The sequence below is a fragment of the Sciurus vulgaris genome, assembly GCF_902686455.1.
Source record: "Sciurus vulgaris genome assembly, chromosome: 17".
Lineage (NCBI taxonomy): Eukaryota > Metazoa > Chordata > Mammalia > Rodentia > Sciuridae > Sciurus > Sciurus vulgaris.
In genome coordinates, this window is record NC_136478.1 from 62,311,186 (window position 1) to 62,321,633 (window position 10,448).

At 60.0% G+C, this 10,448-nt stretch overlaps 1 protein-coding gene across 6 annotated transcripts; it reads left to right on the plus strand.

The window, feature by feature from the left end:
• Positions 1-1,026: 1,026 nt before the first annotated feature.
• Positions 1,027-5,865, plus strand: LOC306648796 (sialic acid-binding Ig-like lectin 9). 6 transcript variants are annotated; one of them, XM_079119149.1, is made up of 5 exons: positions 1,027-1,648; positions 2,029-2,113; positions 4,359-4,452; positions 4,691-4,777; positions 5,104-5,865. In XM_079119149.1, the coding sequence occupies exons 1-5, from the start codon at positions 1,180-1,182 to the stop codon at positions 5,161-5,163; spliced, it is 795 nt and encodes a 264-aa protein (XP_078975275.1). In that variant the 5' UTR covers positions 1,027-1,179; the 3' UTR covers positions 5,164-5,865. The 6 variants fall into 6 exon arrangements, with proteins under 6 accessions (XP_078975275.1, XP_078975276.1, XP_078975277.1 ...); XM_079119150.1 differs by having other exon boundaries at positions 1,030-1,648; positions 5,024-5,865; XM_079119151.1 differs by lacking the exon at positions 4,691-4,777 and having other exon boundaries at positions 1,038-1,648; positions 5,024-5,865.
• The last annotated feature ends 4,583 nt before the right edge of the window (positions 5,866-10,448 follow it).

Consider the following 10,448-nt stretch of genomic DNA (forward strand, 5'->3'; position numbering starts at 1 on the left):
GTCCTAAAGGAATGTTGGGCAGTACACGCATTTCCAGTCCAGGCCCTGGTAATCCAGGGAAGTCTCAGAGAAAGGGGTAGACCTGGCCTCTGGTCCCTCTGTTCCTCTCTGGGTGGGTCTCTAGGCCCTGGATATGGGGTTTCCATCCATGCTATGCAGAAGGGACAGGTTCCCACAGTGAGCGGGTCTCAGGTTCCTCTTCTGTCAGTCACCAAGGTCTCTGGCCACTCCCCAGCTTCCGTGAGTCCTGCCAGGTCCGTGGGTCCTGCCAGCTTCCCCTCTGCATGCTCTTTCTGCTCTGCACATTCGCAGGAGCCCAGGAGCCCTCTGCCTCCCTGATGCTGTGGCTGCTGCTGTCCCTGCTGTGGACAGTCAAGTGGGCCTGTGAGAGTGACCCATTGGGGGTTTTCTTTCATGTCCCTAAGCTTCACTCGGGGATTCCCCGGGGACTTCCAATGAGGTGCAAGGCTAAGGATTCAAGATTTAGGCTGGATGCGTCCAGGTCCGTGACAGTGCAGGAGGGTCTATGCGTGCTGGTGCCCTGTAGCTTCTCCTACCCCGAATTTGCACCTGGAACCATCTCTGGCTACTGGTACCACGAAGGGGCCAATACATACTACAACTCTCCAGTGGCCACAAATGACTCCGCTCGGAGTGTGCAGGAGGAGACCCAGGGCCGCTTCCTCCTCCTGGGGGACCCAACAAGCAAGGACTGCTCCCTGAGCATCAGAGACGCACGGAAAAGCGACATCGAGTTGTACATCTTTTGAATGGAGACAAGACCTTTAGTGTGTAATTATTGGGCAGACCAGGTCTCAGTGCACGTCACAGGTAAGGCTCCAGATCCAGGGCAGCCTCAGGGAGGTCACAAGGCAGGGACAGGGCTGAGGGTGACCCTGCCCTGGGGGAGGTCCTGGTCCCATCCTAAGTGTCCCAGGGAGGCGCCAAGATGGCGGTAGGACAAGGTCTCTTCTCTCCTCCACTCCTGTCTGGACAGGCCTTGGGGTCTCCGGCTGTGGGCTTTCCGACCTCTCAGCACAGAGGAGAAGGACTCCAGGGGGTGCGTCTGAGGTTCCTCTTCTGTCAGTCACCCAGGTCCCCACCCTTCCCCAGCTTCCCCTCCGCCTGCTCTCTCTGCTCTGCACATTCCCAGGAGCCCAGGAGCCCTCTGCCTCCCTGATGCTGTGGCTGCAGCTGTCCCTGCTGTGGGCAGTCGAGTGCGCCTGTGGAGAGGGGACGGGGAGGGCGCACCGTGATGGCCCTCGGACTCCCCGGGGGTGCAGTTCTAAGGATCCGGGATATAGGCTGGATGTATCGCAGTCCGTGACAGTGCAGGAGGGTCTGTGCGTGCTGGTGCCCTGCAACTTCTCCTACCCCAACTCAGGGCCTGGCAATGTCTTTGGCTACTGGTTCCATGAAAGGGCTGATACAAACATCGACTCGCCAGTGGCCACAAATGATCCCGCTCGAAGTGTGCAGAATGAGACCCAGGGCCGCTTCCTCCTCCTGGGGAACCCAACAAGCGAGGACTGCTCCCTGAGCATCAGAGACGCACGGAACAGCGACACTGGATCGTACTACTTTCGGATGGAGAAAGGAAATGTGAAGTGGAATTACTGTGCAAACCGGGTCTCAGTGAACGTCACAGGTAAGGTTCCAGATCCAGGGCAGCCTCCGAAGGTCACCAGCTGGGGCAGGGCTGGGGGGACCCTGCCCTGGGGGAGGTGGGACAAGCAACAGGGACTCAGGGAGCAGCTGGATCACAGCCTGAGCTTCTGTCAGGGCCGCACCTCCCGCCCTCCCTCGTGACCCTCCTGTCCCCTCTGCTCACCAGCCCTGACCCACAGCCCCGACATCCTCCTCCCTGGGACCCTGGAGTCTGGCCGTCCCAGCAACCTGAGCTGCTCTGTGCCCTGGGCCTGTGAGCAGGGGACGCCCCCCACCTTCTCCTGGGAGGGGACCTCTGTGTCCTCCCTGGGCGCCAGCATCACCCACTTCTCGGTGCTCACGCTCACCCCACGGCCCCAGGACCACGGCACCAACCTCACCTGTCGGGTGACGTTCCCTGCAGCTGGTGTGACCACAGAGAGAACCATCCAGCTCAATGTCACCTGTGAGTGATGGGCCAGGACATCTGGGTCCCTTGGAGTGTGAGGGTCCAGGGAAGACAACTTGGGTCCCAGGGCTGTGGACACCTTGTGGCCATGTCCCAGGGACCTGTGGAGTCATGGACATGGAAGGGCACAGGTCCTGTCCCTCTGTGTGTCTGTGGTTTCCAAGATGAGGGCGGGGAGTGCTGGTTTATCTCACCCTAAATCCACCCAAAAGGGGAACAAGCCCTGTGTTCCTGTCCCAGATGCTGCAGAGACCCCTCAGGCAGGGAGCTGGCCCAGGAGCCTGCCCGGCAGGGAGGAGCCTCGCTGGGGGCTGGGGGAGCAGGGCCTCTTCAGCTCAGGGCAGGGCTGGGTCCCCTCATCCTGGACACACTTGGTGACAGAGTCCCCTGTTGGGGAACCCAGTGACCCCTCCCCCCCCCAGTCCACAGCTGCCTTGAGCTCCTGTTCCCACCCTCCCCAGCTCCCTAGACTGCAGCACCTGCCCTTCACCAGCACAGGGACAGAGTGACATTCACACAGCAGAACTGGGCTTCCCAGCCTCCTCTTTTTATTCCCCAACAGCTCTGACCTGACATCTGTGGGAGGAGACACACTCACGGGGCACTCACAGAACCCACCAGCTGTCTGTCCCCGGCTCAGGCCCCTCCCACAAGAGGCCAGTGTCCACTCAGGCTGAGCTGAGCCTTGGTTGGTCCACTTGAGAACTTCTCTGGATGTCGGTAGCACTCAGGGTCCTCGTTCCTGGTGATGGTGGTGACCCACTGTATGGGCAGGAGGACCTGACTCTGTGGAGCCTTCTGCCACCTGCAGTCCTGGCCCTGATTTCATGTAGGTGACAGGAGTGTGCCACGGATAGTCCTGACCCTCCTCATGGCAGTGAGCTCAGTAACTGAACAGGAAACGTGTCTGGGTCATAAGTTCTCCTCAATCTGAGAAGTATGACCAGGTATTTGTCCCCCGAGAGTGGACAAAACACCTTCCCACAAGCAAGGGGTGTGTGAGCATTTCCAGCAAGCCAGGGTGGGAAGATCCTTGTGAGAGGTTGTGTTTCTGGTGTGGGGATTGAACCCAGGGTTCAGGAACTACTCAGCCCCGAGCGACACCCTCCACACCTAGAGGCACCCTTTGGGTCTTTGCCAGCCTCTGGTGAGATTTCGGATCTCTGTGTACCTCTAAAATGGACATCCATACGTTTCTATTGAGACAGAACCCACACAGCCTCACTCCCAGCCCAACGCACTTTGCTCAGCAATGTGGTTTTGCACACGTGCAGTGATGCATGCCCTCAACCACGTGTGGTTTCAGACGCTCTCCTTGCCCGAGGAGGAAACCCCTCGCCCATGAGGCACGTCTTCTCTGGCCGACCCCGACCTGCTCATCTCCGGGGCTTTGCCCTCTGGATGCTGCACAGAAGTGGAATCACACTGGCGGCCTTGGTATCTGGCCTCTTTCACCAAAGAGAGATTTTAAGGTCCGTCCTGTGACTTACAGGAGCACTCAGTGACCGGGCTGCCGGGAAGGTTGGTGCACAAGGGTTCCTTGGAGCCGGGTCTCCGGGCTCCTTGGCCCTTCTCTGCGAGTGGAACCACCAAGGCTGCGGGACTCGGGTGCGGTTTCTCAGCAAGTGCAGTGGCCCCGCGCCCCACCGAGCTCAGCACACTCTGAACTCCGCCAGTCTCCTGCACGCCTCCCAAATCCCCCACACTCTTGCCAACACTGGTGTTTTCCTTTGTACAAGGACTGTGCTCTGCTCTGGGCGTGCAGGGGACGCCCGCTGCAGCTCTGATTGCCCGGAGGTGCCAAGAAGGGTGATGGGAACGGTTTTGCGTAGGTCTTGGTCGTTTGTGGGTCTTCTTCAGAGGGGCTGCTCTCGAGTCCTGGCCCGGCTTAGCCTGGGTTGCTTGGGTCCTGGTCACTGAGCCCTAGGAGGATTTCGCACATGCCCAACTGTGGACCCCACCCCGTGATGGGCAGCTCTGTGCTCCAGGTGTGTGTGTTGTCTTTCACTTTCTTGATGGTGTCAGTCGATGAGCAAGAGACTTCATTTCGATGATGAGAAGGTTCCGTTTCCTCTGTCCAACAGCTGGGCAGGCAGGGCACGGGGTGGGGAGGCCAGGGCTGATGGCCCCCCCACTGGGGGATGAAGGGGAGCCTGGAGGAGCCACATCCATGGCCTCTTGTGTTGGGGGGTCTGGGGTTGGGGTTTAGCAGGTGATCCTGGCCTCGTCCACTTTTCTGCAGGGAAGTCGAGGCCCGTGGCCCAGGTGGTCCTGGTGGCCATCGGGGTGCTGGCTGTCAAGATGGTGCTCCTTGGCCTCTGCCTGGTCTTGCTCAGGTCAGTGCTGCCCAGGGATGAAGAGCACTGGATGAGGGCACTGCCTGGGCCCTGGGCCATCGCCATCTGTCCCCAGTTCTGGCCCGACGTCGGGGGATGCGGGTCTCATCAGGAGGTCCTCAGGCCAGGCTGCTCTGCCTCCTCAGTCACCTCCAGCCCCGTGACAGGGAACAGGGCAGGGGACCACTGCCCAGTGTTCCCAGGCTGCCTGGCTAAAGGCCCTGGTCTCTTCCCTCAGAGTAAGGTCCCACAGGAAGAGGCCAGCAAGGCCAGCGAGGCCAGCAAGGGGCGTGGAGCGTGGAGACGCTGTCATGGGTTAATCCAGGTCAGTGACCCAGCGTCTCACCATGCCCAAGCCCCGGGACCCCTCCCTGCCTTGGTCCTGGATGGCCAGCTCCCCATGACCCTGGGTGACACCCTGTCCCTGTCCTGAAGCCCCCACTTCCTGCTGGGGTCCCTGTGGCTCCTGGCTGGGGCCCCGTCTCTACAGCACAGCCAGGTGTGGCTCCCAACCTCGACCCTGCTGCCCCCTGGTGCCCTCCTCACCACCTGGCCTTTCTTTCCTCCTAAGCCTGGCCTCCCTGCTGTCTGTCCATCCTGACCCTGGATGATCCTGGTCCTCCTCTCCCTTGCTCACTGGATCTGCCTCAGCTCCTGCCACCTGTCCCCAACACTGGCCTCCAGCCTGGGCCTACGTCCTCCATGACTTGATCAGCTGTGTGTCCCCTCCATGGACGGTGACAGGGGCACCGACAGAGCCTGGACCAGAGGGCCTCCCATGTCCGTGCCTGGGACTCTGTGACAGAGCCATCCTCTCCCTGCCTCTGGAGACTCACCTCACCCCCTGGGCGAGGCTGCTGGGACCTGGGACTTCACAGGTGCAGACCCTGCTCCTGACACCCACCTCCCACCCCTTCCTGCCTTGCAAGTCCTGGTCATCCTTCAGCTGCATCTAGAGTCTGGTTCGTGTGTGTGTATGTGAGTGGGTGTGTGTGTATGTGTGTATGTTTCTGTGTGTGTATGTGTGTGTACGTGTGTGTGTGTATGTGTGTGTATGTGTGTGTACGTGTGTGTACGTGTGTGTGTGTACGTGTTTGTGTGTATGTGTGTGTGTGTGTGTGTGTGTGTGTGTGTGTGTGTGTGGTTCCTGTGAGGTTTTGTGGGGTAGCGTTCACACTGCTCATGGGCCTGGGTAACTGAGGTTGAGATCCACCTGCCCCAGGGTTTCCGTGGAGGCTGAGCACACTGGCATCCCAACCTGCCACCAGCAGCTGTCCTTCTAGAGGTGCAGCAACAGAAACAAAGAAAGATCTAGTAAGGTGGGCACATTGGTTCTGATGCGTGTTTGTGGGAGGCCATGCAGGGAGAGGAGCTGGTGGCCGGGACCCGGCTCTGCTGCCGAGGCCTGTGGGGAGGTGTGGGTGAGGAAGCAGGCCAGTGTTCTGAGGAAGGGACGCAGGACGGGGGACAGGGAGGCAGAGGCCGCCCCTGTGCTCTGTGACGTGACTGGAGCAGAGGGGGCGGGAGGTGCCCTGCAGGCCGAGGCCAGGACCCAGGGCCTGTGAGGACAGCAGGGCCCGGGACACCTTGACTCTAGCAGGACCCCTGGGCTGCCCTGGTCAGCATGGGCCAGAGCGGGTCCTGCTCAGCAAAGGGAAGGGGCCACTGCGGCCTCCTGAGGAGCTGAGGAGGCGGGCCAGGCAGGGGCGTGGGGGGTTCTCTGGGGAATTGCGGGAAGGTCCAGCGGATGCTGTCAGTGGGGGAGAGGGGCGGGGACTTGGCAGAGTGCTTCCCTGAGCCACCGAGGGGTGCGGCCTGGCCCACAGGAGCAGGGCGGTGGGAGGAGGTGGGTTCTGAGATGCGCCCTGGCCTGGGAGGATCCGGAAGGGAGCCGTCCACACCCGGGGACAGAGGAGAGAATCCAGCCCATGGATGTCACAGTGTGTCACTGGGGAACAGCAGGTCACCCAGGCAGGGGGAGAGGAAGCACAGTTGCCATGGGTGACCTCCTCTGCAGCAGCACTGTGTGACAGCTCTCATCATTTATGCGGATGCCTTTGACATTTTCAAGAAATCCTTCCAGCTTCCTGAGGCCCAATTGACAAATAAAACTGATACAGACTCCCGTCCGACATGGCTTCTGTGAACCTCCGCCTCTGTGCTTTCTGATGTCACCGTCACTGATGTTATTATTTATGGACAATAGCCGTCGTCTGCTGGCTGTGGTCAGCACTGAGCTTGGACACAGCGCACGTGGCGTCTGAGCCAGGGACGCCCTGAGCTGCCTCGGCAGCACCCGCCCCTCTGGGCGTCCAGCTGCACAGCTGTGCTCGTGCAAAGCCTGCCTTGGACCCGCAGCGTCTGCCAGGCGTGCCGTGGGGTGGAGCACGGCGAGGGCCTCTCCTCCAGCGTGGGACACACCGCACGTGGTGCTGACTGGTCCCCGGGCGCCCCAGCCCAGGACTCATTCCAACAACGGCAGCCCTGCCCCTCGGACCAGCCTCTCGCCTGCCGCCCCCAGCCATGGCCGCCACCCTGCACTCTTGCATTTGAGTGTGAATTTGTCACATCACATGTACAAGGACACATGGGATGATTGTCCTCCTATTTCTGGCTTATTTCACTAAACACCATGTCATTCAAGCTTGTGCCTGTTTTGAAAATGGCAGGTTTCCTTCCATTCCGAGGCTGTATAGGATCATGCTGAGTGTGTGTGTACCTGTGTGTGTATGTGTGTGTCTACATGAGCATGTGTGTACATATCTGTGCGCATGTGCATGTGTATAGGTGTGTACATGTGTTTGTGCCTGTGTGCGTGTGCAGGCATGCAAGTGTGCATGTTTGTGCATGAGTGTGCCTGTATGTTTGTGTGTGCATGCATGTGTATGCACATGTATCTCATTGTACTTGTGTGTATGTTCATGTGCATGCATGCGTGTGCACATGTGCCTCTCTGCACGCATGTGTGATTGTGTGTGTGTGTGTGTGTGTGTGTGTGTGTGCACGCTTCACTTCTGCGCAAACGCCCGCCCACTGGTGGACATCCAGGCTGGCTCGTGCCTCGGCTATGGTGGACAGCGCAGCGATGGAAGTGGGGCGCAGGCGTCTCTGACACGCTGTTCCTTTGCTGTGGCCATTGACCCCAGCAGCAGGACTGAATGCTGTGGTGGCTCCAGCCTCAGTGCTGGCGCTGTGCCCTGCACCAGGACGGCTCTCCTGAGTGACACTGCCACACACAGGCTCCTCCCTCCGTGTCTGCGCCCACACTGGGCTTTCTCTTTCTGACACTGGCTGTCCTAGCAGGGGTGTGGGGACATCGCGCCGTGCCTTTGATTTGCATTTTCCTGAGGATCAGTGACATGGACTGTTAAACACGTCTGCAGTTCCCCTGAATCCTCGTCAGTGAAAGGTCTTCAGTCTGTCCATCCCTCACAGGTGGTTTCTGGCTGGAGCCTCTGTGTTCCTCGTGTACTTTGGACGTTAAGCTCTGATCCAAGATGTGTGCACGTTCCTCCGTGTGTGACCCTCCCCTTCCCTCCTCGTCACCTGCCTGGTCACCTCCTTGGTGGTGCAGAGACTCCTCCCTGTGCTGCAAGCCCATCTCTCCTCTTCAGCTTTTGTCCGGGCTTTTGGGGTCACCCAGGAAATGATCCCACCGCCAGGGCCAAGCTCACGGAGCTGTCCCTTGCCTCCTCTGGTGGTGTTCACAGCTCAGGCCTCCTGTTGGCCTTTCCTCTGTCTGATGACCTTCTTCATGTGCAGGATCCTGAGTGACAGCACTCTGAGTGGAGCGTGGGGGAAGGTGTGGAGACCTCACTGTAGAGTCAGGAACTCCTGGAGGGAGGGAGCGCCGTGGAGTGCAAGGCATCTTTGGAGAAGTTGGTTGGAAGCGGGACAGAAAGGGCTCTGGGAACGGAGGGCTTTGCTTGGCTCCTTCTCCACAACCTCCGGAGCAGCCCATTGGTCTGAGATGGCCAGGGGCCCAATTCCCACCTGTCTCTGCAGAGCTCGGGTGGGTCCACCGTTGCTTGTCCCAGGCAGTCAGCCTGGACCCCTGAGTGCTGCACTCAGTCTCTGCCTCTGGGAGCATGGCCTCCTCCCCACCATGTGCACCTCACTCCCACAGAGAGACCCTGGAGACGGGTTAGGAACCCACTGGACAATCCTGATGACCCCACTACTCACGGTCCCTCCCTGAGTCCTGGCTGCACACCCCTCACCTAGCAGGGTGACATCTACAGATTCAGTGGCCAAGGCCTGGGACTCTTGGGAGGCTCCCTCAGCCCACAGCCCTGTCCTGTGACCCTCTGCCCCTGAGGAGGCCCCATCTGTCCCCTGAGCTTGGCCCTCCTTGTCACCTTGGCTGGGTTCTTCCTGCTCCAACACACCAGTGGGCTCCTGGTGTGCACCTCGTGCTGGGGAACAGGAACCCGCTGTGCTGAAGGGCACATTCCAGGGGACAGGAAAAGTGACACGAGAGGAAACGCCTGGACTAGGGTGTCTTGTCTCCAGAACAGACCAAGGAAGACACTGGGGTCTGGGCTGTGGCTCAGTGTGGCTCAGGAGGCTAGCCTAGCCCATGTGGGACACTGGGGGCTGGCCTGTGGCTCAGTGTGGCTCAGGAGGCTAGCCTAACCTGTGTGGGACACAGGGTTCAGTCCTCAAGGAAGGACTTGGAAACCAAGCCACCTGCAAAGAGACCAAGGAGCAAAGCAGGTCCCCACGTGACTGAAACACCGTCACTCCAGGAGGAAGCGCCACACGGCTGCGTTGAAACTATGGGGAGAGCACTCGGCACGTTTCTCCAGGATGTACAAATGGTGGCTGAGCACGTGGGCACACGCAGCAGCAGCAGTCACCAGGGAAATGCCACCCAATCCTCCCATGGAGCGTCACACTGCCCCTGTTAGATGTGTGCCCCAGAAAGACACAACAAAGACGCTGCTGCCCATTCCGAGGGTTCCTGTTCTAAAAATGGGAAATGCAAGTGAGGAGGAGGACGTGGGGACCCGAGGGCTTGTGTCCTGCTGCCGAGGAGGAGGAAGGGAGCAGCTGCACGGAGAGCAGGGCAGGTTCCTCAAAAGAAGCCACGGCAGATGCCATCGCCCAGCAGACACACACCGAGGCCCCACACAATCTGCGTCCTCCACGGTCAGCACAGCAGCCCTCACAACAGCTAAGGAGGAAGCAGCTCAAGTGTCCATCAACCAGCGCAGGGACAGACCCGCCCTAGACCTGCAGAGGAGGGCGGCTCAGCTCGCGCCTCAGCTGGGTGCACCCCGCACGCAGGACGCCAGTCACAGAGGACAAGCACCGTCCTCCTCTGAGGTGGGGCGCCTGGAGCGGGAGAGTGACAAAGGAGCAGCGGTGTTTCCCGGGTGGGGCCAGGAAAGGCGCCTCTCCTGGGCACAGAGCTCCAGGTCCTGGGGAGAGGGAAGCATCCTGGGATCACGGTGTGGATGGATGACCCCGTGTCACCTCCTGGTGCACCTACAGTGGTCTCGCAGCCCGTTTCCCTGTGTGTTTTACCATAAGAGTAAAGAGGGGCGGGCGCATGGCCAGCGCCTCACTGGAGGAGAAAATGCAGCGGGCAGTCACCGCGGGAACCCCTGCTCTACAGCCTTCGCCTTGTGAAGCTCCAGATGCAGCCAGGTGTGTGCAGTGCCATTCCATGGGAAAAATGGAGGGACGGCAGAGGCAGGAATGGAACGAAGGGACTGAGTCATGCTGTGCGTCTCCATGAAAACAGCACCTGAATTCCACCTTCAGGGGCATCAACAAGGTTCCCCTTGAAAGAACAGGAAGTGGACCGAAGCTCAGGGAGGAGAGGGAGGGCTCGGGGGAGGAGGAGGAGGGAGGAGGAGGAGGAGGAGGAGGAAGAGGGAGGGAGGGACAGGCCCTGGGAACTGAAATGGAGCCCACTGCCCTCCTGCACAGACCACCATGTGCAGGTGAACCCTGCTCTCAGGCACAACCGTGACGCACTAACACACACC

What these genes read in the sequence shown, in the direction of transcription:
- LOC306648796 (XM_079119148.1), top strand. Translation starts at nt 1,180, where the DNA reads ATGCTGTGGCTGCAGCTGTCCCTGCTGTGGGCAGTCGAGTGCGCCTGT. An exon ending in CATCCAGCTCAATGTCACCT is followed by an intron (nt 2,114 to 4,358) that starts GTGAGTGATGGG and finishes ACTTTTCTGCAG; the next exon opens with GGAAGTCGAGGCCCGTGGCC. An exon ending in CTCTGCCTGGTCTTGCTCAG is followed by an intron (nt 4,453 to 4,690) that starts GTCAGTGCTGCC and finishes CTCTTCCCTCAG; the next exon opens with AGTAAGGTCCCACAGGAAGA.